Source organism: Doryrhamphus excisus, chromosome 9 (genome assembly GCF_030265055.1).
Source record: "Doryrhamphus excisus isolate RoL2022-K1 chromosome 9, RoL_Dexc_1.0, whole genome shotgun sequence".
In the NCBI taxonomy this organism is placed as follows: domain Eukaryota; kingdom Metazoa; phylum Chordata; class Actinopteri; order Syngnathiformes; family Syngnathidae; genus Doryrhamphus; species Doryrhamphus excisus.
Window position 1 is genome coordinate 14,371,243 of NC_080474.1, and position 27,837 is coordinate 14,399,079.

Sequence of the window (27,837 nt, forward strand, 5' to 3'; positions counted from 1 at the left end):
AGTGTGGGTTCTAGGAGTATCTCTAGGCCTTGTGGGCCTCCGTTGCCGCCGGCTTCTTGGACAATTAAGAGACTTTAGTCCGTGCGACTGCGGCATCCACAACTGGCTGAAACATTTACATCTGCAAACTAAAAAGCATGGGTTAATCTTGTGTTCTCTATCTCTTGCAGCAACAACTTACTGTATATTGTAACATTTTCATTGTATAATAAAAAGCTACGATGGTGGGGGTGGGGGGGGGATGACTCTTAATAAAACTTTTTAAAAGATTATTTATCTAACCAAGAGGATGCGTCTCCTAGCTCAGCATGCAGAGTCCAGTACCGATCATTCTGGCCTATCACGTGCCTGTTTTGAACCTCGATATATATATTTTTTTCCCGGCATGCAAAAACCGGTTCCCAGTCCCCTACTGGGCCAAAAAGGTGCCTCGCCCTCCCCTCTAACCCACCCATTCATTTAGAGGACACGTAGCACTTGTCAGTATAGCAAGAAACACCCTGTTCACTCTGAAATGACCAAAGGTTTGTTTTTCTTTACCACCCGCCAACTTGTCAGCCTGCAAATTGTAGTACTATGGAAAAAAGTAGTCATATTCAAAAAAATTGGGAGATTAAAGTACTTAATCCTGAGAGAAAAAAAGGTTGTTTTTTTGTTGTTTTTTAGGAAAAGGTTGATCTCTTTAAAGGAAAAAGTTGCAATGATATGAGAAAAAGTGGTACTCTGGCGAGCAAGATTCCAGTTGAGTCCACAATGCTCACTCTGAAATTTCTTTATGGCCTTTCAAGCAGACTTGCTGTAGTCTGCAAGTTGTAAGCCCATCTCAACTGTCTTTTGGCGCCTGTTCGCCTGGCCAATCACAGGCCACATACAGTATAGACAAACAACCATTCACATTCATACCTATGGACAATTTGGAGTCACCAATTAACCGAGCATGTTTTTGGAATGTGGGAGGAAACTGGAGTACCCGGAAGGAACATGCAAACTCCACACCCGATCTCCTGACTGTGTGGCCCAACCTGCTAACCATGTGGCCACCGTTACACCCAAAAAATTCAATTGAGAAAAGTTAGAATGTTATAGATGTCGGTGTATTAAAATAGAGAGAGAAAAGCTCTCATCTTGGATTACTGGTTTAAAGTTGTTGGTCTCACAAGATACACAAAAATACAGTAGTTATTGAGGAACTAATGAAATAATGAGGAAATCACGAGTAACTAATGAAGGACTAATGAGTAGAGTAGTTACAGAGGAACTAATGAACAACTAATGAGAAACTAATGTTTTGAGTAGTTACTGAAGAACTAAGGCACAAATTCAGAGTAGTTACTGAGGAACTAATGAACAACTAATGAGAAACTAATGTTTTGAGTAGTTACTGAAGAACTAAGGCACAAATTCAGAGTAGTTACTGAGGAACTAATGAACAACTAATGAGAAACTAATGGTTTGAGTAGTTACTGAGGAACTCAGAAACACATTCAGAGTAGTTACAGAGGAACTAATGAACAACTAATGAGAAACTAATGTTTTGAGTAGTTACTGTGGAACTCGGACACAAATTCAGAGTAGTTACTGAGGAACTAATGAAGAACTGAGAAACTAATGAGTATAGTAGTTACTGAAGAACTAGGGCACAAATTCAGAGTAGTTACTGAGGAATTAATCAACAATTAATGAGAAACGAATGAGTATAGTAGTAACTGAAGAACTAAGGCACAAATTCAGAGTAGTTACTGAGGAACTAATGAGAAACGAATGAGTATAGTAGTTACTGAAGAGCTAAGGCAAAAATTCAGAGTAGTTACCGAGGAACTAATGAAAATCTAATGAGAAACTCAGAGTAGTTACTGAATAACTAAGGCACAAATTCAGAGTAGTTACTGAGGAATTAATCAACAATTTATGAGAAACTAATGAGTATAGTAGTTACTGAGAACTAAGACATACATTTAGAGTAGTTACTGCGGAACTATTGAACTGATGTAGCTCTAATGGCTAAAACACATCAATGTAAAGTAGTTACAAAGGAACTACTATAATCATGCGTATCTTACTAAGTGTTACCAAACTGGGTTACAAGCAAGTTGTTCTAAATTTTTTTTTTTCAAAGTGATATTAAAGGCGTAATTATGCGGGAAAAAAACATAAATGTAAAGTATTGAATACCATAAATTTGACTTTAAACCTGTCAAAATTTTCCTTGGAGATTTATGACTTTATTCTCATAAAACGATGACTCTTTTTCACCATAGTACCACTTCATTCCTCTAAGATTGCGACTTTGTCCTCACAATATTACTTTTACTTTATTCATCATCACCCTGCTCACTCTGAAATGACCAAAGGCTTTTTTTTTCTTTCAACCCAGAAGACTCTTTGAAGATTTCACTTTCACTGTGATAGCTTTTTTTGTTCCAGATTATCTCCCCCCCGCACCCGCTCTTCTACTCGGAAAGGTCTCTACTTGATGTCATTTTACTACAGAGCTTTGTCTACCTTCAATGAGTCGCTTGCATGTCATTATCAGGAGGGATATACAATAAAGTACGTAGTGTATGACTACTTTGACATGGGCATGTTGCAGGCTACGCCGCCCCTCGTAAGCTATTCTGCACTTTCACCTTGTATCCTCGTCACGACTGTTAGCGGATAATGACCAATCCTTTGTCTTGCGCCGACTTGCTGTTTTTGCATCGAGAAATGTCTACTTTATCGGAATGAGACGTGACCATATGGGGATATTAGTAAAGATGTGTCCACGTGGCGTTAGATATGTCGGTGTGGCGTTCAACAAACCCCAATAAGTCAACTTCATAGGCAGTTGGACTTCTTATTGGTTGTTTAGCAAAAAAAAAAAAAAACAATGTTTGGATCCATGTTGCCACTTTCCTTCATCTGCATTTCTCTACCAGATTTGTGCAATTTTGCCACCTAATGTACTGTAGTTCCATAAGATTATTTTATTTGTTGAAGGAAGAACTGTATGTTGATCACCAAATTGTTGCTTTGTACTGCTTTTCTTTAAAAAAAAAAAAAAGGCATATGCAATATGAGTTTGTCCACAGTTTGTGTTGTGTTGTATACAAGCGTACAATATGTTGAATATGTACTGTATGTGAGAGTGTACTAGAGTGTACTGTACTGGTGTGCAGTACATATATTATTGCACATTAAAGAGAGGTAAGACAGTTCAACAATTGGTGGTTTAAGAGTTGCGTAAGAGTATTAGGGCCACACTGGAAAGAAAAACAAAATTCTGAGGAAAAAATCGGCATGACACAAGAATATGTTTTCAGTAGAACTTGCACGATAGGGCGAATTACGCATGTTGCTTGGCAGGATGAAAGTTTGTGCGTCGTGCAGGCTTGTGACGCCGACTTTTTCATCGCTTTTTGCCCAGGACCATCCAGCAAGAGTTTCATTGATGGACCAATGAGCAGACAGGATGCTAATCAATATGTACGACTTGCCGTGTCAGATTTACAGCTATCTGACATTTCTCAAAAATAATCTAGTGCTATTAAAGAAGGCGGCATTGGAACTCGTTGGTGCCATAGCGGGTAAGTTTATCAATTACATGGACAATTTTTGTAAGTTTATCGGCAATATTAGCAAGGTCCATAAGACCATGGAATGTGAAATGAACACATCACTCACCGGTTTGCTGCTTGTAGTCACTTGTCGCCGCCTGTGTTGCTGCGTGTTGGCGATGAGTCTAGCCAATCGCAGTCATTCGTGTGTGGCGGCCATAAGTGGACCAACACATCAAGTCACAACACATCAACTTTTCCACAGTGGCCACTTAAGCTGATGTCGTTACATAGTCAACACCTTAGTTGTTGTATTATCACTTCTACATTTATTCAATTCAATAAAAGAAACAATGGAGGCAAACCAGTTCAACAAAATTTAAAAAGGTTAAAAAAAATCCTTAATTTTTATGTCTCTGGTCAAGTAAATCTGTAAGTAATGGCTTGTTTTGGTGTGAGGGATATCGACCTAAATTGTTGGTGAAATGAGGACAAATGACACATTTCACTGCACAATAAAACAGTCGGAATGTTATGATTTGTTAACACAATTTCATAGTGTTATGTGAAGGAAGTTTGAAACTTCAGTGTGAGACTGAAGTCATATTACAAGAAAAAGTTGTTGGCATAGAGAAGTCAGACTTTTGGAGGAAAAATTGTGGAAGTAGAAAAAACAACGTTGTTCAACAAGTGCATGTCAAAATTTGCCACCTAAAGCAATATTACACTATAAAGCTACGTATTTGCAATTGTGATATTACAATAACGTTCTTCGAAAAAAAAATATTGTAAAATGTACAATTTTATTCTTGCAAAATTACGATTGTTTTTCCCTTTAGCATTAGTCACATGACAACGTGACTGTGTTCTCCACCCAATTTATTTACGCATTTCAGTGTGGCCCTAAGACTAAACAAAAGTAAAACAAAGGCCATAGTCAGATGTTGTTATTAGGCATCTTTCTCAAGTGTGATACGTTATGGACAAACATTTTTTTCATTAATGACCTTGGATCCTTCTCTGGATGAATGAACGAAAATCCCCTCTTCTAAATTTTAGAAGGTGTTCCCAGAAATGCTGTTTAGGTAAAAAAAAATGTCACACATCCCGATGCTTTTGATCATCAGTGCATGTAGAGTAAGTTGTCTTTGTGTTTTATTTTCTCCATACCAGAAAGTCCCGAGAAAGAGTCACTATTGAATTTTTTTGGGAAAAAAATATACATAGTTTGTCATGTTCTAATAACTTTGTAACCATGTATGTTTATTCGTATTTGGTTTCCATGCAAAATGTCGTTTCATGCGGCACATTTAATGTTTTATTATTTCAAATAAAAAAAACATAAAAGAAATTACAAAGCTTGATTTTTATGATTTATTTATGGATCCGACATTTGGATTTGTCACCAACTTGCTGCCTATATGGTGGAGCCATGTGCACATAAGCGTTCCTACATAATTAAAATTGCATTGATAGCAAAAAACAAATTGTGCAAGATACATTGTAACCAGTACAATTAAAATAAAAAAAAACAATAGTGAAGTCCATGTTTAGCGTCTCCAAGCCTGGTTGTGACCTTTACAAGTCATGACGTTACGGCGTTTTTTAATATTCTGATCACCATCAGATCTCAGTACTCAGTCCCCACCCAGATTTCGCAGGCGTTCCCCGTCCATCCATCCCAACACTCACAAGTGCCACAGTTGCACAGTCCGTTCCCTGAAAGGAGGGGGAAGAAGTCAGTGTTGATTAGGTAACTTATTGCATCCATCCATCCATTTTCTATAGTGCTTATCCTCAGTGTTGTGAGTTATGCTAGAGCCTATCCCAGCTGCCTTCGTGTGAGAGAGGCGAGGTACACCCTGGACTGGTCGCCAGCCAATCACAGGGCACATATAGACAAACAACCATTCACACTCACATTCATACCTATGGACAATTTGGAGTCACCAATTAACCTAGCATGTTTTTGGAATGTGGGAGGAAACCGGAGTACCTGGAGAAATGACCGTGTGGCCTACATGCTAACCACTCATACACCGTGCGGCTCTAAATTCATTGCAGTAAAGTAATAAAAAAAAGTTTTATCCAGGAGGAGAATAAGGGCAATCAGATAACAGTGTGTTGCAGCAAAGTGGAAAATATAAAGTACAGTTCTGCAACATGCAGAGCAAAGGCACGGCAACCCTAGAAACTAACGTTAGTTCTCAGATTTGATCCAAGAGGACAATGAGGGCAGTGAGAGAAAACACTGCAACAAGAAACGTATGATACTGCAACATCCAGAAATTAACGCAAAAAGTTTAGATGAAATTTTATCTAAGAGGAGACTGGGGGCAGTGAAAGAAAGTAGGGCGGCGTGCAAAGGAGAGACTGTCAAATATACATAATAATGCAGCATACAGAGATAAGAAATCAACAGGGAAAGATGCTTTAAGCATCTGTCCTCACGTTTTATGCAAGACTGAGATTACGGGGTATAATATTGTATTAAGACCCAGCTAAAATTAGCATGTGTCATTTCCAGCCGTGTATGCTCTAATGTTACAATGACAACCGCTCTGCCAATGGATAAAGGGAACAGGAGCTGAGCTGAGTAGGTATCGTGCAGTGGAAAAGTGATAGCTGGTGCTCACCTGTGCATACGAGATCGTCGTGTTTGTCACACTCTCTGTCATCACACTCACAGTACTCCCCGGATACCCACCATTCTTTGGGGGAGCAGATGCACTGCCCACAGTGACAGGAACCTGTAATTAAATGTCATTTATTATAGTTTTATTATTTTATAATTTATTTCTATTCATGTATTTATTTTAGTATTTTTTAATCAATATTTTAAAAAAATGTTTGCCTTTGCCACTGCACAGGACGCCGTCCGAAGTCTCACACTGCTCCTTGCTCTGAGCGTCGCTCATGTCACATGACCTGGGGTAGCGACACAGCTTGCCGAACCAGCCCTCCTGGCAAATACAGCGTCCGCACGAACAGTAACCGTGACCTGGCAGCGTAGGGTGGAAACACAACTCAGTGTTTTGATTTTTCTTTTTTTCTTTTTTTTTTTTATAGCATCACAAAAGTTTCTTCATGGTTTAGAGTCAGCATACGCCATCCTTTGGCCTGTGGATGCATACACAGTATGTATTTGTACATGTGTGTACCTCCGCAGACCTCTCCAGAGAGGTCCTCACACTGGCGGTCATCACACTCGCAGTTCTTGCCGTGAACTCGACTGTCCCCAGGTGGGTGACAGGTACACTGTCCACACTGGCACTGACCTACAAAGACACAGGGACAAAGTGTTCTCACATCTTGGTCGTCTTTTTATTATTGACTCTAGAGTGTGGGCAAAGAGGTATTACATTTTGTTTTGTGTTTAGTTTTGTAATTTTCCCCACCCATAAATAATATAAGTAGAAATAATACGTTCAAGGGCCAAACTGTGGACATTTGAAGCCCTTACCAATTACACAGGCAATGATTCGATTCGGGGGGATCACATACCACTATCAACTTCGAACTTATGAAAGTACGTATGAAAGTGTACCCTCCTGACTATAAGGGGATGCTGAACATACATATTTACATGGAATGTAAATGTGTAGCCTATTTTAATATAAAATCAGCCAAATTTACACCCTAAGTATTTTGAAATGGAACATGACCCTAAAGAAGTACAGTGCAATTTATGTGTGCAGCTTCTTGCTAAACAGGCGAGATCATTTCAAACACGTAATGCTGTTACGCCATCTTTGTTTCATATATCCACTGTGGATTTTAATCAAACAAATGAGGCTGCAAACTGAGTGTTTTGCCAAGTTGTTGTTTTTTTTCCAAGACATTTTTTCATATGCACTTTTCTGATGTGTGATATGCCCACTTGCTGACGCCGACCGTGTTTTGATTTTGACCATCTTGCTTTCTGAGTCATTAAATAAATTAAGGTACTGTTGTTGCACACCTACCATGTTTATTTATTTAGTTGAGTGTTTTAGCCTTTTTTATTTTAGGTTGAGAAAGGCTCAAATGAGATCTGTTTACTTGTAGGGATCCACATTAGCTGTTCTCTAAAACAATAACAATGACATTCAGTGATTAGTTAACTATGGACAAAATCTAAGTAAACCTCACTATGTAGAAGTCCACCAATTATACATACATATATCAGGTGTAGAGCTTATCTGACTCACTGTCACCTCTTCAGGAACTAAGTGGTATTACAAGACCAATGGTACTAATAAACATTGTTGTAGCATTAAATTTAGTGACTTCTGATTTAGAAAGTTTTACTCTGAAACTCAGTAAACTGAATTTGGAAAATGTGCATGCAAAGTCAAATTTTTGCCATAGATCACAGCACCATCTGTGCAAGGGACTGAGTTACCATGACAACCCCTGATGTCATAACACCCCTTGCCTTATTGATTCTGTATGGCCGTCAAAGTCTCCACACCTGGAGTGCCTGTTTGCGCATGTGTTTGTGTGTGCGTGTGTGTGCGTGTGAGACAGACGATGGTTTCACTTGTCACACTGCTCTCTGATAAAGTCACATCAAGAGAGACAATTTTGGCTATGTTTTCATGGCTACGCCTCCAGATGCACGTTGAAAATTGTCGCTGCTGGTTTGAGAGCGTAGCAAATTAAATTGTGCAATTTTGGAGCATGAAGGCACAAGCTCTGTTACTAGGGCAGCGTTGTGCACCATCCTGGAAGAAGAGAGGGAATACAGATTGAAGAAGAGAATGTGTAGCAGTTCAAGATTTTAGTTGGGTTCAGTTCTATTGACGTTTTTCTGTTTGTATTGTTATTAACATGGAGGGGTAGAATTTAATAAGCTTTGCTTCTTCCTACTCCATTTGGACATGTGGAACTGTGAACTAATTATGTGATGCATTCAATTGTAATCTGATTCATGTTTAAATGAAACAAAACCATTACCATTACATACGTCAAGGGGATTGGATTGGCCGATTTTGATTATACTGCAGTAGTACTGCTGACAAATGGCGTCAGAAGTGGTATCCAGAGAGTAAGGCACATGGATGCTTGTTCTGTGATGTCAGAAATGGGATATTTAGCCATGTGGTTGTCAGTGTCAAGATCTCTTGGATCAGATTTTGTGACAAATGGTGTCAAAAGTGGGATCTTTAGATGGGTGGGCCAGTTTCTGGAATGTGGAGATAATGGATTACTACTAGTTGTCTTAGTTCTGAGTCAAATAGTATCAGAAGTGGGAGACAGAGATGGTTGATGCACTAGGATGGTTGAAGTGGGGTATGGGCTGGACACAAAAATGGGGTTATAGTTCAAGTAGGGTACAACTGACTTTGGAGATCTGTAAAATAAAAATGACTGGCCAATGACTGACCACCGGGGAGGGAAGAGAACAGTATCGGAGTTGAAGGTGCGTCGTTGAAAAATAGTGACAGATGTGGCTTTTCAGTTGGGTCATCTGTAGCACCCACGGTGTGGTGGGACCTTTAAACCTTTTTCCAGAGTATTATTAGAACTTCAAAGACACAATAATGGTGTCAGTAGGATCGTTTTCTACAAGATAATCGGTAGTTTCGAAGGAAACATTCAACTTTTGGAGAATCTTTCTGAAAATTTGCCGTTTCCAACTGGCACGTTTACGGTTAAAATCCACAGGAGATGGTCAACATAATCATGTGTTACTACAACCTTACACTCAATTTTTCTGGAGGCTTACGTCCTTCAGGGATACCCATCCACAGACTTCCATGGCAAACGGTGTCAGAAGCGGGATGTTTAGTTGTAAACAATATTTCCAGAGCCTTGGTTCTTCAGTGTACATGATGTCAACTAGATAAACCTGCGTTCACATCACAGTTGAGGGTACTAATGCTTGGAATTGCATGAGAAACGTGTGTCAGAAGTGGGACACTTAGCTGTGAGGTCATCCATGTCTTGCACATTCATCCTGGAGTCATCCTGAACTTTGTTAAAACCCATCCCAGGCAAGCTGTCTAAACGCCAACCCCAATAATAAGTCAGTCAGTCAGTGACCTTCAGTGTAGTCCCAAAGTGAGTGTAGCAGAGCCCCGATGGAGTTCAGTCAAGTGGGAAGTCATCGGGATGACACATACTGTAAGAGGCAAGGCGCAGAGGAAAATCACATCTCAAAATGTCAGTCATAGTCTGGCTTTTTGTTTCGCATCACCTCACTAAATAAGCTGCAACTGTCCCGCCTTTAACTCTGACCTTCTTTGGTGTTATCAAATGCCATCTGCGACAATTCCGCGCATTGACATCCTCTACTGAGGAATCCCGATGATGAAAGCAGGTGTTTCCTTCAGGAAATACCACAGGGAAAAAACTGCTTTCGTGAGGAACAGAGGGGAAAATCCTTCAAGCTGCTGGTTCACATTTCAGGGCTTTTCTACGCTCAAGCTACCATCTGTGGCATTCATTCATGCCCAGGCCATTTTCTCCATCTTGTCCCTCTCCTGCATGGCTTCCCTCATCTTGCCACTGAAGCTGACGTGATTGCAATAAAGTCCAGCCTCCAACAAGACCCATGGAGAAAAAAGAAGCTTCTGTTTCTTGACTTAATTGAAGCTGTCAATGAATTACCAGCACCGTAATAGCTGAAAGCAATGCCATTTTACATGGCAGGACTCTTTGGATTCTCTTTCATGATTCTAACAAAAACCTATATTGTTCTGTTGCCGGCAGGAATAATTTAAAGGTATACCGCTGGAGGTATTGAAGTTAATTAACTCTTCTGTCACATTAATCTGTGCTGTTTTATTATGTTTAATAGGAGGATGGTATTAACACATAACCAAAACAAAAGCTAAAATGGCATGCAGATATCCAACACGGCCGAGTAAATCTAATTTGGGTCAACACATTCATGGCTAATCCTTGTCCTGTATCAGGCTTGATTTTGTTATTCAAATCCATGCATTGTTCACTGATAAATTAAAGACAATACCACAGTATTGTGGTTTTGGTTCATTAAATATAAGAACATCTTTGGAAGAGATGCTAATGTACAATTTTTTATGTACAAGCTGTTTATTTGAAGAAAGGCATTATGAAAGGGGCTGCTAGTACATTATTGTACAGTATTCTGACAAAAAACATGTCTCGTGGGCACTAGGCCTGAGAGATAATTAATTAATCACACAATAAATGAAAATTAATTCCTTGTCTCTCATCTCCAAACAGGCAGGAAGAGAGTTCACTCTGTGCATTGGTTTCAGCACATTGGCACATTTTAACAGCGTGAAGAGAGTGAGCCCTTTTATCAGTCTTATAGTCTCTGTCTCGGCGGGTGGCGGCGGGGCCGCTAGCATACACACAGAGTGCAGAAGAGTGAAACGTAGTAGAAATTAAATGAGTAGTTTGCAAGATATTGTCATGTATATTTGTCATACTTTTCATTGTACTTTTGCTATGTTAAAATTCCATCTCGACTCATTCTCGTAGACCCAATCCTCGTGTATCACCTCGTGAACTGAATGTCTCATGACACCCCCGTGTATACTGTGATAGAGATATCGTTTTTTTCCCATATGCCAGCTTTTAGAACTAGACTAGATGACAGAGAACCTTGAAAACAAGGTTCTAAAAAAGATATTGTACAGTTTGTGTCAGAGATGTTGACTTAAGTCACGCCACTTGGACTCGAGTCAGACTCGAATCATAATTTTGATGACGTTGTACATGGCTATATCATCAAAGACTTGACTCGACAATGACTCGAGTCATCAACCAGGATGATAACTTCAAAATTCAAAAACCCACTCTCAACAGGCCCACTCTACACCCTGGCTTTTTAATGCATGACACTGTGTAGGGAGGGGAAAGAGGAAGGATGCTAAATACAATTAAATAAATTAATAAATAAACAAAAATAAAAGAATAAAGGAAATAGAAGTGGAAAACACTGTACTTGGGATAGCAGCGAAAATAGGGAAGTAGTAAGACTCAAATGTGATTATTTAATTTGAGGTATTTTAAAGAATATTTTTGTTTTTTCTCTCACATTTATTTTTTAATCTCACTGAAACAATACCATGACATTGATGTTTTTAATATCCATGTTAGCTTGTGATGACTGGTTTGGTGACTGTATAGTTGGAGTGGTTTCATTCTTTTTTTCTTTTGTACTGGACGATGTACGATACAATGACTAGTAATGAACTGGTTGCTCTTGGCACGTAGTTGGGTGCCTCAAGCTGGGTGAGGGTGGTTGGATGTGGGGTTTTCATTCTTGTAGACAAGGAATAATATATGTTTTGTTGGGATGAGGTTGGAATCTGGGTGGTTGGGGGGGTGGGACTAGATAAGTCTTGAGTTCTTCCCATTCCCTTTCGAACATGTGTACGTTTATATATATGTACATAGGTATTTTTATTCATTTATTTGAATTCTGTTTGGTTTGTTGTGCTTAGGATGATGTTTGAAATAAAGAAGGGAAAAAAAACTTTATATTTTCAGTGAATCTGTGGAGTAAAATGTGTTCCCTAACTAACTAACATGACAATATTATATCATTTCATGTTCTTACATTTCTGTAAGTGGCAGACTGCTGGAGAGTGGCACCAGGATGTGTCAACATCCTAACAAATTACAAGGTATGTCTTCAGACTTAACTCGACCTGCCTTGTCTTGACTTGAGAGTTGAATAAGAATTGTATGTCTTTGCTTGAGACTTGCAAAACACTGACTTTCTCCTACCTCTAGTATGTGTGCTTTGAGTAGCACACCATTTGTCATGTCAACAAATGAGCACCGTGAGACCCTATATAACAAGTCACATTGTTCCGGTGACCATTGTGTGCTTGTATGGAACATTTGCTACATCATCACTTCCTGCTACATGCAGGATGGAAACAAAAAAAGTTAGTGTACCCGTTTTTTCTTTCCAGTACAAAACATTCTACAATCGATGTTTCCTTTGTGTGTTTGTGTTGTCACTTTTAATTCACTATCACCCATCAAACAGGCTCCAGAGTCCATGAGAAGGAGCGAGCTGCGTCTTTTCCCAATGTAACAACTATCCAATTTGGATGTATATATCGACCTTTTAATGGTCAGAAGCTGGGGGGGAGACGCTTCCTGTGTCCAGCAGGGCCGCTAATGAATCATGCAGTGTGTCATACCACCTTGAGGAAAACGATAACACTCCCTTCTGTTTGAGAGGTATTCATTTTTCAACATGTTTATTAATATAGAATCCATTCAAAAGAAGCACTAGAAATGATCCATTTTACACACAGAGACAACGTGAGAGAGGAGTGCAGGTGGTAACCATGGCAACAGGAGCAAAAAAAAAAAAGGATTTACCTCGTCCGAAGCAGGGCAGCCTGGACGTTCCCCGGCACTTCTTCACGCTACTCTCCAGAGACATTGAACAGGAGAGAGGATGCTCGCACTTCTTTCCGGCCCATCCCTCCTTGCAGTCGCATCTGCCGCAATGACACTGACCGCGACCTGAAGGTGAGCAAGAAAAGAGTGTTTCATACAGGAAAGTGGACACAAGAACTATGTAGAAGTGAGAAAATTAGTCGGTATAAAATGTAATACCTAGCCAACACATGTTAACATAAGCAGTTAGCATGGGTGTGTAGCTCTGCTAGCATATTCTACATTTAGCACTTTAGCACACATTAACGGTGGAAGTGTTTTCATTTTAAGGTCCCCTGTTTGGCAAAAGAAAGATTTGTCCTCACCCCATCTTGTTGTCTCCTCTTTTGAGAGAATAGGCCGTTTAATTTTGGCTATTGAAGTTTCGGGTATGAAGCAAAAAACACCTTTATACAGCCTTTGACCCACCCATAGCTAGATGTACCCACCTTGTGTGTATAGCCACCAAGGAAATATAGCACATCCTAAATTAAAGCTCCGCCAAATATACAGCAGTTATATTGGTATGTTTGATTTTTCGTTTTTCTTCAACAAATAAGCTAACCTTGCATGATGTTGTTAAAATGTGAGTGTAATTTTAAATCTAGCTAACATAGCTACATGAGTGTTGCTAACATTTGTGTCCTACTGTTCCACTCCTTAATGTTATGTTAATGTATGTGATTTTTATTCAAGACCAGCATACTTATCTTATTTTTTTTATCTTTTTAGTCCTATTTTATGCTTTTAGTCTTTAGCTTTTAACTCCAGTGATTCCTCAGGGGGGGGCGGTCCTCCACACTGGGGGCTGTGTCGGGTCTGCTGAGGGGGTGCCATCCTTGGGTCCCTCCGACCCGGCCGGCTGGGGGTTCCTCCCTTTAATGTGGGGGTCCGCCCTTCTGTCGGAGGTGGTCCCCCGATGGCACGGAGGTGAGAGTGAGTGGCGGTTCCTTGATCCTCAGTGCCAAGCCATGTCTCCCTACTGTGTGTGATTGTGTGTGTGTGTGGGTGGGTGGGTGTGTGTGTGTGTGTCTAGTACGGACGGTGGGAGGGAGGGGCTTTCTTAGTAATTGTTTTTCCTTTTAATTGTGGTAATTGTTTTTAATTCTGTAAAGCACTTTGTCTTGCATGTCTTTGCAGGAAAAGTGCTCTACAAATAAAGTTGATTTGATTTGATTTACCAGCACGAAAACATGCTGGAAAACATGTGGTGGTATGCTGGTCTATGTTGGTAGCTGGTCTATGCTGTTTTTTTCAGCACGGAAGGTAAATTGTCCAGCGGTCAAATATCATTCACTTCAAACAAGTCTCACAAAATATAAAGTGACTAACATTACAAATTTTCTAACAGGAAATAAATACTGACTTACAAAAAATAAAGTGATCAAGAACATTTAGTACTTTACAAAACTAGAACTGCGCCCATATTCTGTAATGCGGTCAGACTAGAGCTTATACTTCACCTTCAAACCCTCTTTTAACGGAAACACACACATTATCCGCTCAAAATTACTGTCTTTCCTGCCAATGACTAGCAACTCATAAATCAAATTTTAGCTACCTCAATTTTTGTTACCTTTTTATTATTGCATTAACTTTGACAGCTCTTCTTGAAGAGAGAGGCGTGGCTCATTAGCATTAAAGGTACAGACACATAAAACCGCCTTTTCTCCGTTGGGCTTACTAAAATCACTTTTAAACTTTGAGATTTACTTCAAATAGTTGAAAAACACATATGTGGCATCTTTTCACTTTTTAAACTCACCCGAGCAGAAGTCGTCGGTGTACCGATCGTACGTGGAGTGGCAGTTCCTCTCGTCACACTCGCAGGTATCTCCATGAATATCCCCCCAATCGCCGGAAGGATCGACATCGTAGCAGCTACATTCCCCGCACACACATGTGCCTAACACACATACACACTGTATAATTGCACAACTGCCTCCAACGGAATTGTTTTGAACCTCACTTTGTGCATCAATGCATGCATTTAGCCCCCAGCAATGCACAGCTGCTAGCAGTGTGACAGCACCCTAAATAGAGTACTATTAGTGCCAAGAAGATCATAATGACATCATATGAAATAGAATTACTTCCCCCTGAGTAATAATACTAAATTGAAATAATATACTACTTTGTCTTTTAACTTGATTGGAAACACCAGCTTTACAGATGCCCGGTCTGCTTGGCAGCCAAAGTCATATGGCTTACAAGGTAAGGTAATGCAATTGTCTAATTTTGCCCATTTGTTAAATTGTTTATAGGTATAGGAGCATTTCAATTTAAACATTGCAGGCATAATATGTATAGCTCCAATTATCATGTGAGATCAATAAATACGTTTAGCAAAAAGTTAAGATGAAGCTGACTAAACTGAAATGAAATCAGCACTGTAATTGCTTTATGCCTTCAAAGCAAAGTACGAACAGACCTCGGTTACTGCATATCTTGCCGTCTGGAGATGTGCATCTCCGCTTGCTTTCCCACGGGCTGATGTCACACTGGAATTCACATTTGTCTCCATGCCAACCAGCAGCACAGTAACAGTTTCCACAGTAACACTGGCCGTGGCCTGGAAGCACAGTACAGTGTGCAACAGCCTCATCAGGTCAGTCCTGGTCCGGGGCGCTACGTTCAACATCATTTTAAGATGCCACCTACCTCCACACACCTCACCGGTGTCCTCGTCCAGACACTCGCTGTCGTCACACTCGCAAAAACGTCCCGTCACCAGGCCTTTGTTGTCCTTGTTGGCACACATGCAGTTGCCACAGTGGCAAGTCCCTTAAAGAAACAGAGACACTCAAAACTATGTGTTTTTTCTTTGACTTTTGAGTGTTTTTTGTAATATGCTTCTTGGGATGTAGGACTGGGTGTTACACTTGGGAATATTGACTCTTTGAGGTTTGTTGCTTCATTTCAATGGATGGTTTCATGAAGAAGTGTCTCTAAAAAGTGCAAAATTTGTAATAATCGAAGGGCCTTCCTCTGCAGCTTGTCTAGTAGTGTAAGTGCTATGGTGCCTGCTCCACTCCAAACAGGAGAAGCATACCCAATATGTGGTCGTATGTATGCCTTATACATAGTGATTTGTGCTCTGAGAGGGAGGAGGTTTTTCATACATCCCAGGATGTACAATCTCCTAGCAGTTTTCTTAACAAGTCCTTTGATGCAAGGAATCCATGTTAAGGTGTTGGTAATGATGACCCCAAGGAGAGTAATGCTTTTCGTTGGCATCAATTTCATTTTCATGAAACAGAGAAGATGGTGATTCTGCTCTCATTTCCTGATGATGATCACCTCCTCAGTTTTTTCTGGCATTGAAAGTGATGCACCGGTCAGAAGCCCATTTTTCAATGGCATCCAATAATCGCTGCAGGCTTTCTGCTGATACGTCCCCGAGTTGTGGATTTTTAATATCAACATGAAGAGTTGAATCATCTGCAAACAGGTGGAGGTTGTTCTCTAAGTGTGAAGCTAGGTCATCGATATAAATCAGGAAGAGTAATGGACCAAGTACACTCCCTTGGGGTACGCCAGCAGATAGAGGAAAAGCTGAAGAAGTAAATCCATCTAGAACAACACAATGTCGTCTGTCAGCTAAGAGAGATGCAATCCAACCATGTAGGTCTCCTTGAATGCCAAATGGCACACGGGCAGAAGGTCTTTATGTCAAGAGAAATCAGAAACAGCTTGGCAAGTTTTGGAGCAAGCTCATGCGCACATTGTTTAAGTACAGTTGCTGAGATCTCATCTGGCCCTTTGGCCTTAGAAATGTCAAGGGAACGGCGTTTTCTCAGAATGTTTGAATTTCAAGGTACAGAGGGAATCACTAGTTTTTAGTGCTAAGTTCAGGGGACACTTCGTAGTGTCATCGAGATGAGCATTAGCAGCAAAGGTGTAGTTTGTCAGCTCGCCCTTGTCTTTTGACCATCACTTATTAGTGGAGGAACAGCAGAGGATCTATTACTGTTGGTAACAGTTTCCAGCACTGCTTGAGTTCCTACTAGTACGTTGGCATTCTGATTTTCCTTCTGCCACTTTTTATAGGCCGCCTCATTTCTTTGAACTGCTACATGGCCCTCATCATTGAACCACGGTTGGTCAGAGTACCGGTGCATAGTTGTTTTTGAAAGGTATGAAGAAGTCCATGGCATCACTGATGTTATTCTTCATACAGGACCATGCTGCATTGACACTTGGCCCTTTTGAGAGAATGGTCCACTCAGCATCAGCAAGATATGAAAGCAATCCACCCCTTTGCGCTTGTTAGCTTTGCTCAAGATTGAAAGTGTGTAATTAGCTACAGAGGAAACAACACAGTGATCAGATGAAGCGAGAGGAGCTCTGACAGTGATAACATGGCTGTCTGGAGACGTGGTGAGGAAGAGATCCAGTTTGGAGCTGCTACCATCTTTCCCTATTCTAGTAGGTTTACAAGTTAGTGGAGGTTATTGAGTAAAGCAAACATAAATATCAGTTTGCGCTTCCAAGCCAAATTTCATGGTGGCCATTCAAATCCCCAAGTACAATGACTTCTGACTTTGGGTGGTGCTCTTGGATAATGTCAGTGTTCTCTGATATTATGTATATGATTCATGTATATGATTCATGCTTGGAAGATGTAGTTTCAGGTTAATCATTTCATGCTGTGGATTCAAATTGTATATTAACCAAGCTACAGCGATATTATTATTGTAGCAGCTAACATGAAAAACTATTTTTATCTCGCAGACTAACAGTGCACAGTATTTTTTCATGCTACAAAAATATTGTGAGAACTTGCTTGGTTGTTCATGAAATCAATATTCCATTAAGAATGCAATTATAAAGGTTCATCTAACAACAGAAGATAACAAATGTAAATCAATTTATGCTCACTAATTGTTCGCCATCAGTACTGTATCTCATTATTACACGTACTTAATGATGAATAATGTATGTGTAATGTAAGTGAATATGGTGTGTGCGTTACCACACCTCTGTTGGAGCACACCACCCCCTGTGGGTTTTTACACAGCTCCCTGCTCTTCTTCCCGGTTAGGTTACACTCCTCTTGGAACTGGCAGGCTTCTCCAAACCAGCCGTCATCACACTCGCACTTGCCACAGTCGCAGTAGCCACGATCTAAAGGGAAACAAAACATGCTGCATGCTGTTTATTCACGCTGTGATTAAAAATGACAAACAAAGTCTAGGATACGTATTACTGTGTTATTGTACCAAGAAAATGGTGGGTCCTGAACTATACATTACTTACTATGTGTTTTTTTAGGTTTACCTTTGTTTTTTTTCCCAGAAAAAATGTGCCTTTAGAATACTGCTTTGATTGAATGAACTGGAAAAAACAATGGGACCACAGTTTCATTCCTTACCTAATCCCATTCAAAAGGAATTAGGATAACATAAGATTGGCTATGGGCTGCACGGTGTTCGAGTGGTTAGCGAGCAGCTAGGATACCTGTGTTCGATTCCCCACTCGGGCATCTCTGTGTGGAGTCTGTTCTCCCCGTGCATGTGTATGTTTTTTCCGGGTAGTCCGGTTTCCTCCCACATTCCAAAAACATGCTAGGTTCATTGGCGGCTCCAAATTGTCCATAGGTATGAATGTGAGTGTGAATGGTTGTTTGTCTATATGTGCCCTGTGATTGGCTGGCGACCAGTCCAGAGTGTACCCCGCTGCTGGGATAGGCTCCAGCATGCCAGCGACTGTCGTGAGGATAAGCGGTATAGAAAGTGGAATTGGCTACAGAGGCAAGGAAAAACCTTATCAGAGGAAGACACCTCTAACAGAACGAAAAGTTTGGAGAATACATTACCTCAAGAAAACTACATAAAAACAATATGAGGAAGACGACGGAGGCAAGGAAAAGCTCAAAAGCTCAGACAGTGTATCAGCATCACTTGTGACTATGACCCTCAATAACTGGCCTGGAGGTTTCACAGTACAATCCAGAAAAATCCTCATTGTTTGAACTCTGTTGTTTTTCTGGCCAGAGGTCCCGAGGTTTTGAGCCTTCCTGCCAAAGAGCCAGTCAGGATCCTACCCAAGGGGCATTGTGTCAGCAGTGGTTCACATCAAACATCTCCACATGCACATGGAGCATTACATAACAGCTGCTGCAGTTTGCAATAAGCACACTTTCCACTATAGTAACATACTTGAGAGAACATTCAGTTACTGAATAGTTTGTTACTTCAAATCCACATTAGAATGTGTTTTCACTGACATATACGGTATGTCTGTCTGCTGAGTCACCCAATGATTGCAGTGTGGACTGCCAGGAGAAAAATGCCACTCAAGTCTTGACAGTGCATGAATATCTTGTCTATTTTGAAACATAATCAGTAAAAGGAAGGTTGTCAGGGTGATACATATAAATATTTATTTTTTTTAACACAGACCAGCGTCTCATATTGATTTTTTGATTTATAATTTTTTTTGATCTGGCTGACTTGCTGCTCTGCTCTCATTCTAACACCCACAAGGACCGAAGAGCGAGAACTGATAATTAGTCACCAAGATGTGTGATGGAGTCGATTAACTGGCAATTTATAAAGTGCTGTGCAAAAGTAATGGGCCACCACTTGCAATGTTGTTAAAATTGCTTTTTTAACAACAGTGATTTTGTAAAACAGTAAACGATAGTCATATGTGTCCTACTTTCCGGGTATTTCTCTTAAGACAGTTTTTCCTTGCTTCCAGTACCTAAGTTCTGGATGCTTCTAGACACACACTCCACAATCTCAGTTCTGCTAGAGGTCTCTTCATCAGAAGGAGCTGTTTCCCAAGTCCTTGCTCTCGTTAATTTTACATAATGCACGAGGCAATATATACTTGTCGACACACTCCATAGTCTCTGCTCTGTTCAAGGTGTCTTCTTTGCCTCTGCCACCAAAGTTCTTTCTTTTGTTGATTTTCTTCAACGTATGAGGTAATGTATTTCCATGGACAGAGTTCTGTTCTCAGTTGTGTCAGAGGTGTCTTCTCTATAAGGAATTTTAAGGAAGGCGGTTGCACATGTTAGTTTTCTTAATGTAGGAGGTAACGTATAATATAGACACACTCCATAGTCCTGGTTCTGTTCAAGATATATTCATTCAAAGGAGTATGTGAAACTATTACTTATAACATTGCTTGTTGATATAGAAAAGGTTTTGATGGCCAAAGTTTGAGTTGAGAATTCCATTATTTCCTATGGAATAATAAATTATTTGAATTTCATTGTGGCCAAAAGCGGCAGTGAACCACCAAATCCTAGTTTCAATTTATCAAATTGCACATTTCAACGCTTACAAAAAGGACAGAAGAAGAAGATTTGGACCCTTACGAACTAAGTATGCAGTGTACATAGTATATTGAAATGTAAGTCGGGTGCATGCTATGATTGATACTATGATATCTTCTCATTGTAGTCGGGTTAGGATAATGTGAAAATGATTTTTGTATCACTAGAGCTCACTTTTAATATAGTGGTTTATTTGAACTCCTGTTGTGTAATAATACACTCACCAGCTTGGAGACTAAAAGTTGGAAAATAAATAAAAAGGAACAGACTTCACATGGCTTTTCACTGGAAGGAGGAGGAAGAATGGGAGGAGGTTTTAAAAGGCAGTGCCACGTTGAGCCTGAACACCATAAAGTTATTATAAAAACATGTCAAACTGACTCAGTTGTTTGGCTTTGCCTCTCTATCTGTTACAGTGCAAACATTTTTAAACAATTTACATCCAGTGATTTTCTGAAGCTGTTATTTCATCAAAATGGGACAGAGAGATGTGGAAAAGGATAGACAATGGAAAACAAAGACAAGGCACTTTTGTACATTTGGACAGCAGATGCTGGTCAAGGCCAGAATCATAATACTGCAGCTTGAGCAAGGTTTCACTAGGGTTTGGTAGGATTTCGTACCAACAGTGTAAAAAGTAATTACATTTTTTAAACGAATATGTGTGGACAATTATCTCCCCAACAAATAATGGCAATAAAAATAATGAACGGAGTGAAGTGAGCCAAATGCTGCTTGTGAACCCCTATTATGGCGAAAGGAATGGGCAGTGCCATGCCCACTCACCAAGCTACAGTAAAAAAAAGTCTTTTAAGGTGGGCTGGCTGTCAGAGTGTGTGGGAACAGAAGAAGAGTTGAATCTGGGTGAATTTTTTTTTTTTTTCAAATGAGAAAGTGCTGCTCTGAACCAGTTTTCTGAGTTAAAAGTGTAGAATGAATGTGTGGCTTAATCGTGAATGTGGTACTAGCATGCTTTTATTTTGATAGCCAGACACACCAAATACTGGATGTGTTGACGATGAGTTTGGAAAAAAGGATTTTCATATATCAATTCATTTTCTACCACTTATCCTCACAAGTGTCGTGGTGGTGCTGGAGCCTATCCCAGCTGTCTTCGGGCGAGAGATGGGGTACACCTTGGACTGGTCGCCAGCCAATCACGGGGCACATATAGACAAACAATCATTCACACTCACATTCATACCTATGGACAATTTGGAGTCACCAATGAACCTAGCATGTTTTTAACTAGTGGTTACTGTTTGCATTGAAATGTGCCTGACACTTTGAAAAACCTGCCTGTGAAGTTTTGGTGGTCTGTGCACACTGTGCACACTGCGCCAAACTGAAAGTGAAACTTCCGCTGGTGCGCCGCCACACACATCTTGGCGCAGCCTGGTCTACCAAATTACCAAATTGGCTGCACACAGTGGTGCGCTGGACCAAATTACCTGGACCATATTATAGTGTGTGCCACACTCCGCCACACTGCACCACTTCATGCTGCGCCACGAAATTAGAGGCCTCTGTGTTATCCTAATCCTTTTTTGTAATGTTCTGAAGATCCAAAGACACAGCATTACAAACAAGTGCAATGGAGTGGTGGTTGCATTACAGAACGAATTACATGTGTAAAAGGGTGACTAAAAATAACACTATTTCTGTGTGTGAATGAAACCATACATGTCCCTATATACCTCCATCTCTGTTTTATATAGAATAACCAATAACACCGGGGGCACTTCATTCTAAAGACACAGGGGAGTGGAAAAAAGGATTGTATAGAGTTTCACTTGAATGGACTTTTGAGAGCGAAAGCAATGAAACGAGCACCAGAACAACAACTCTGCCTTGAAAGTACAATGCACTGAAAGGGCACACTGTGTATTCAGAGACATAAAATGTGTTTGTTAGTGTTTAAAACAATAACAAAACAAAATTAATGAAACTGCTTTTCATTTGTATTCCCAGAGAATACAGAACAGCACTGTTTATTTCTATGGACATGCATTCAATATACTGTATGTCCTATGTGCACCTGGTGTTTCCTGCTGTGTGAGTGTGACGCCATGAAAATGAGCCTCATCCTTTGCACGTGTGTGTGTGTCTGTAGGTGTGAAGCACCATCCCTCTCAGACGCCATCCAGTGCACCGCTGAGTGAAACCCCATTATCAAGCCGACAAGCCGGGCCTCGTCGTTCCAGCCTGCTGAACCATAATGAGCTTCTCGCAGCCAGACAGCCAGCTTGTCTGCACAAATAAATCACTCCAGCCATCACGTGCACCCTCCCGCCTACTGCTAACCTGCGCCTCTTATTCATATCTCTATTAGACCTGTTCAACCCTGGGTGCAGGTAATTACAGGAGACACCCAATATATTTACATCATAAACATGCTGGCAGATTTTCACGCAACTCTTGAGGTCCAGGCAAAAGTTTTGACCCACTATCCCATGCTATTCAGTGATAAGATGTCTCAAAATATTTGACAGGAACTGAAATACAAACATCTAATTAGTTTTGTTGCAGAATTTTTATATTCAGCGTTCATAATATTAAACATATATATTTTTTTTACACATAGACTGTGGTCCAACATCGATAATGAGACACTTATAATTTCAGTACTAACCACTTATGTAGAAAATGTTTAGGTGCATGCTTTGAATGGGAAAAATAGTAGCGCCATCCGGTGGACAAATAGAACAATTTAAGGTCAGAAGTCCAAATTGAAAGGAAGGAGTGTTTAAGTATGAATGTATGTTAGTTTAAGATTGATGTGGGATCAAAAATTGAATTTTCAATATGCCAGTTTTTGCCACGAGAAACACATTTTTAGGCTAATTTAACCAATATTCACTCAACGCAGCCAGACAATATCCAGAGGATCCTTAAGAGGTTATGCAACATTTATGCGGCATGCTAACAGTACACAAGCGTTATATTGAATGCACTGTGCGTCTCCATGCAGTCAATAAAATATAATATTCCACCTATATGTGCAACATAAACACACTGACTTATTAAATTAAGAAAAGCCCTTTTGACACAATATGGATTTTTCAACATTTTTCAACTTTACAGCTGTCACGATACTTTATATACTATACGTAAATATATACCAAAACTTGTATGTCATTGTATGCGCTCTTTGTACGCACCATTACATTTTTTTTCATTGTGTGTGGCACAGACCCAGTCATGGCACTCGCAGCGAGGACCATAGAATTTTCCTGGATCTGACGCCTGGCAGAGGCACACGCCGCAGTCACACTTGCCCCTCCCGCTGCAGATGTTCCCGTCGGGCGTCCGGCAGCGGCGCAGGGATGACTCGGCCGACAATCGACACACGCCTGCTACCTGGCTATTGAAAAAAAAATAGAACAGCAAGGGTAAGTCAAAGGCCAAATGTGCACCCTCATGTGTTGCATTCATCTTGTATTGAGCTGCTGACATTTATCCTCATTTTATTATTTTAATGCGTTCATGTGCATAACAGCCTCATTTTGGACCTACAGGAAGTAAAGATTGTCGTTTATGCCTTTTAATTTATTCATCTACCTAAGTCAAGTTTATTTACTGTATTATGCCTTAATCACAAAAGAATACCAAGAACAAGATGGCAACAATTGATGACATCCCATAATCTGAACACCCAATGTGGCAAGGAAAAACTCAAAACCACATTTGGTGAAAAAAAAGAACCCTTGAGAAGGGACCACTGAGCAGGGAGGGGGGTCAAGGCTGCAATGGATGTTGAGTGGGCAGCATATGACACATAAGTAAATTCAAATAACCTAATAGTCCAGTTCATAGATGAAGTGACATCCGGAGAGTCTTGGGATGATCGTCAGTACCTTTAACACATCTCGCCATTGTCAAAAGACCAGCATGTTGCGAGCGTAGGTTTCTGGACGGAGCTTAGTGTACAACTAGGTCAATCAAATAGGAAGATGCCGACCCACTAGGAGCCAGTGCAAGTTGGCTAGTACTGGAGAAATATGGTCTTCCTCATTTACGCATCCTTGTGAGACGATGCAGTATTTTGAAATAACTGCAGGCTTTTAAACCTAGGCAAGCAGCACATTACAGTAATCAAGACAAGATGTGACAATTTAATGGAAGGACAGTAGTGGAGAGTATGCTGGAGCCTATCCCAGCTGTCTTTGGGCAAGAGGCGGGGTACACGGGACTGGTTGCCAACCAATCACAGGGCACATATAGACAAACAACCATTCACACTTACATTCATATTTAACTGATATTTAACAGTTTAGCATACCCCTGCATTGTTTTCTGCATTGTAGGTAATTAAGTAAACAAAATATGAATTATATCATATGTGGCTCCTGTATACTTATATTTTTCTGTATTCAGCCCTCAATTGGACAGAAAAAAATATAGTACATGTGACATAATGTGACAATTTATCACTATAAACTATACAGGAAAAGAACTGCGATAAATGGCTAATACAGGAAGGGACAGTGGAAGTTGGAAAACAACTTTGCCACTACCACCCAAAGCTTCCACTCTTCTGGGAAGGAATGCTGCAAGATTTTGGAGTGTGTCTGTGGGAAAGTCGGCTATCAGGACCACGAGACTCCCATCTACCCAGGATTGAGGTCAGTGTTCTAAAGCTATAAATAAATACTGTAGTACTATGTCAGCTTAAAAATGGGTAGCACACCTGTGGTTTAGTCTATTATTTAGTTTATGCCTTTATGGGCCATACATTGTACAAGTTAAGCTGGAAGAGAAAAAGGGCTTTACCCAATATGTTCCCAAAAGATATACAAAATGTCTTGATATGATGAAAACATTAAATTCAAGGGAAAACTAGCTCTTGATTGATTAATTAAATCCAACCTTTTAGAGTAGGCTATGTTTGTACGTGTCTTATGAGTCAAGTATTGTAATTACAGTCTTGTTCTCCTTCAGTTGCCAAGACTACACCTCCGTGCACTTTGTTTTTAACAGGGCATAACCTTGATGAATGAATGGATGACTGACTCATACCCACTGTAGCTTTCACATTGTTAAGCCTGTTTACTAAAAATGCCTTTGAAAAACATTTTGCTCCTTCCTGCAACTAATGCATGTGTGGGTTTGCCAATAAATGAACTGTACTGTATATTGTACAACTTAAGAGCACCTGCACAATCTTCAAGGAGGATACTATTTTTGTACTATTTTATATGGAGGTAGTTGTATTGGAAGTGTTTGTCCAAACTCCTTGATGCAGTAATCTAGATGCTGTTTTGTGTGCCTGGAGCTTCAATGCTCACAGGCTGTTTTTGTCCATTGTGCATCTTATCCACTTTTTGCACTTAGACAGTGATTACATAGCCTGTTTATTGTAAGTTGTATTTTAATATCACTCGCTAGCTTGCTAGTTCACCGATACCAATACCAATACTGATCACATACAAGTAGTATAAATGTTGAATTGGTTTATCATTTATTCATTCATTCATTTTCAACCGCTTTTCCTCACGAGGTTCGCGGAGGTGCTGGAGCCTATCCCAGCTGTCTTCGGGTGAGAGGCGAGGTACAACCTGGACTGGTCGCCTGCCAATCACAGGGCACATATAGACAAATAACCATTCACACTCACATTCATACCTGTGGATAATTTGGAGTGGCCAATTAACCTAGCATGTTTTTGGAATGTGGGAGGAAACCGGAGTACCCGGAGAAAACCCACGCATGCATGGGGAGAACATGCAAACTCCACACAGAGATGGCCGAGGGTGGAATTGAACCCTGGTCTCCTAGCTGTGAGGTCTGCACTCTAACCACTAGACCACCGTGCCGCCCTGAATTGGTTTATATTAAGTTTTTTCTTCTTGTGAGAGCTACTTTTACCAAATGAAAATGGCCAGGAGCTACTCATTTTTGTAACATTTATTTTCATGGCTTATTTCAAGCCAAACAAAGCCAATATTCTTGTTTTACCAGAACATTAATAAGCTGCTGGTATACACAACTCACCATTTGTATTTCAAAATGCATTTATATCTAGTCTTTTCACATTATTAATTAAAAACCTGGACATAAAGCAGGTTAGCCTGCCTCTGCTGGGCCCCTCCAGCTGCATCCGCTGCCTTCTGAACTCCACTCTGTCTTTTATGCCCGTAGAGGAGACAAAATGCCGGCCCTTGTCCGTCAGCTTGGCACCACTGCTGAAATCAGTGTGCACAACGCGCGTCACAAAGCTCACTCGTCACGGTCTATACGCGCTCATTGAACAGCTGAATTAGAGAAGTGCTGAGACTGATGTGCACCCACCACTGAGTCAGAAGTGGTTGCAGGTGTAGGGCACACACGTCACACGTCATCCGTTGCCATCCGTTGTCAACCAAAGTTCCTCCTGCACTAAAAGTACTACATAGTATCTGCATGCTCCCAAATCCGTAATGAGGCGGTACTCATTCCCAAATTATGCCCACATTTGCAAGTACAGCGGGTTGATATTGGGGCTTTATAGCTGCGGGGTACACCCTGGACTGGTCGCCAGCCAATGGCAGGGCGCATATAAACAAACACTCACATTCATACCTATGACAATTTAGAGTTACCAATTAACCTAGCATGTTTTTGGAATGTGGGAGGAAACTGGAGTACCCAGAGAAAACCCACGCATGCACAGGGAGAACAAGCAAAGAATCAAACCCATGGTCCTGACTGTGTGGACAACATGCTAACCGCTCGTCCACTATGTGGCCTACACAAAATAGAATAACATTTTTTTGAACATGATTGTTTCTTATGGACAGATTTCTCGAATCAACTACAAGAAGTTCTTTGTAGCTTGAAATGATCACGATCAAGTAGGGGACTAAAACCTGCATTACATACACTGAACTGTATCGTTCCTGCATTGCATGTCCCAAAAACTTGCCAGGAAATACTGCACCCTATGCACCCTCTGTACCCTCTCAGCCCAGTATAAACATGAAAAACAGTCTGAAGTTGTGAAGAAACTCACCCCGCCGACTGTAACAATGTGTCCTCCGCGCAAGAGAGCAGAATTAGAACCAGTGGCACTAGCACGGGCTGCACCCAAACTTCAGTGTGCATGTTTAAATCCCACAGTATCCTGGAGTTAAAGTAGCTTGAAGGAATTTGCCCCGAAGGGAGACACTTGCAGAAGGAGGAAGGAGGAAGAAACTGAAAGGTGGAGAGAGAAAAAGCAGCAGGAAAAAGTTCTAGAGGGGAAAACTGCCAAAATGAAAAGTTCACTCACCAGTTGTAATGAGAAACAGACTGTTTTTGCTAGGATTTTTTTCCTTCTTTTTCCAGATGATTCTTTTTTTTTTAATGGAGTCCAAACCTGCCACGAGTTCCACATGGCTATGGAATCATATGAGGCAGTTATCATTACTTTCTTGTCATTTGAAGTCAAAGAGTGAAAACCAAAATAGAGGACTTATTTAGTTATTTCGAATATTATTTTTGAGATGCAACACAATTGTATAACAGACTCACTATATACAGTAAAGAGTTGGACCTCACTTTACACTCATGTACTCATGTGCTCATGTACACTTGTCTCCTTAGTATGTTTTTATATTACTTGTACAAAGTGTGCCTTTTTATATTTATAGCAATGAGTCACCAATAGTAATTTTG

The 27,837-nt window shown here is 40.4% G+C and overlaps 2 protein-coding genes and 1 long non-coding RNA gene across 7 annotated transcripts in view; 2 read left to right on the forward strand and 1 right to left on the reverse strand.

Moving 5' to 3' along the window:
* The window catches only part of fgf14 (fibroblast growth factor 14), a 78,175-nt gene extending 73,288 nt beyond the window's left edge, over positions 1-4,887 (forward strand). For 4 of the 5 annotated variants that reach the window (XM_058081701.1, XM_058081702.1, XM_058081698.1 and 1 more), the window contains exon 6: positions 2,425-4,887. In XM_058081701.1, the coding sequence (XP_057937684.1) occupies positions 2,425-2,474 (50 nt within the window). In that variant the 3' untranslated portion in view covers positions 2,475-4,887. The other variant, XM_058081699.1, reaches the window with a different exon arrangement.
* Positions 4,810-27,354, reverse strand: itgbl1 (integrin, beta-like 1). The gene is made up of 11 exons (XM_058081696.1): positions 27,194-27,354; positions 23,364-23,566; positions 17,895-18,041; positions 15,576-15,698; positions 15,346-15,486; positions 14,680-14,820; positions 12,855-13,001; positions 6,698-6,814; positions 6,391-6,537; positions 6,173-6,286; positions 4,810-5,255 (listed from the first exon to the last, which is right to left on the reverse strand). Exons 1-11 carry the CDS (start codon positions 27,283-27,285, stop codon positions 5,167-5,169), a joined length of 1,461 nt encoding a protein of 486 aa, XP_057937679.1. The 5' UTR covers positions 27,286-27,354; the 3' UTR covers positions 4,810-5,166.
* On the forward strand, positions 12,868-25,581 carry LOC131135605 (uncharacterized). Its single transcript, XR_009131625.1, has 4 exons — positions 12,868-13,007; positions 22,316-22,556; positions 23,396-23,594; positions 24,651-25,581. It is a non-coding gene; the product is annotated as an uncharacterized LOC131135605 (long non-coding RNA).
* Positions 27,355-27,837: the final 483 nt, after the last annotated feature.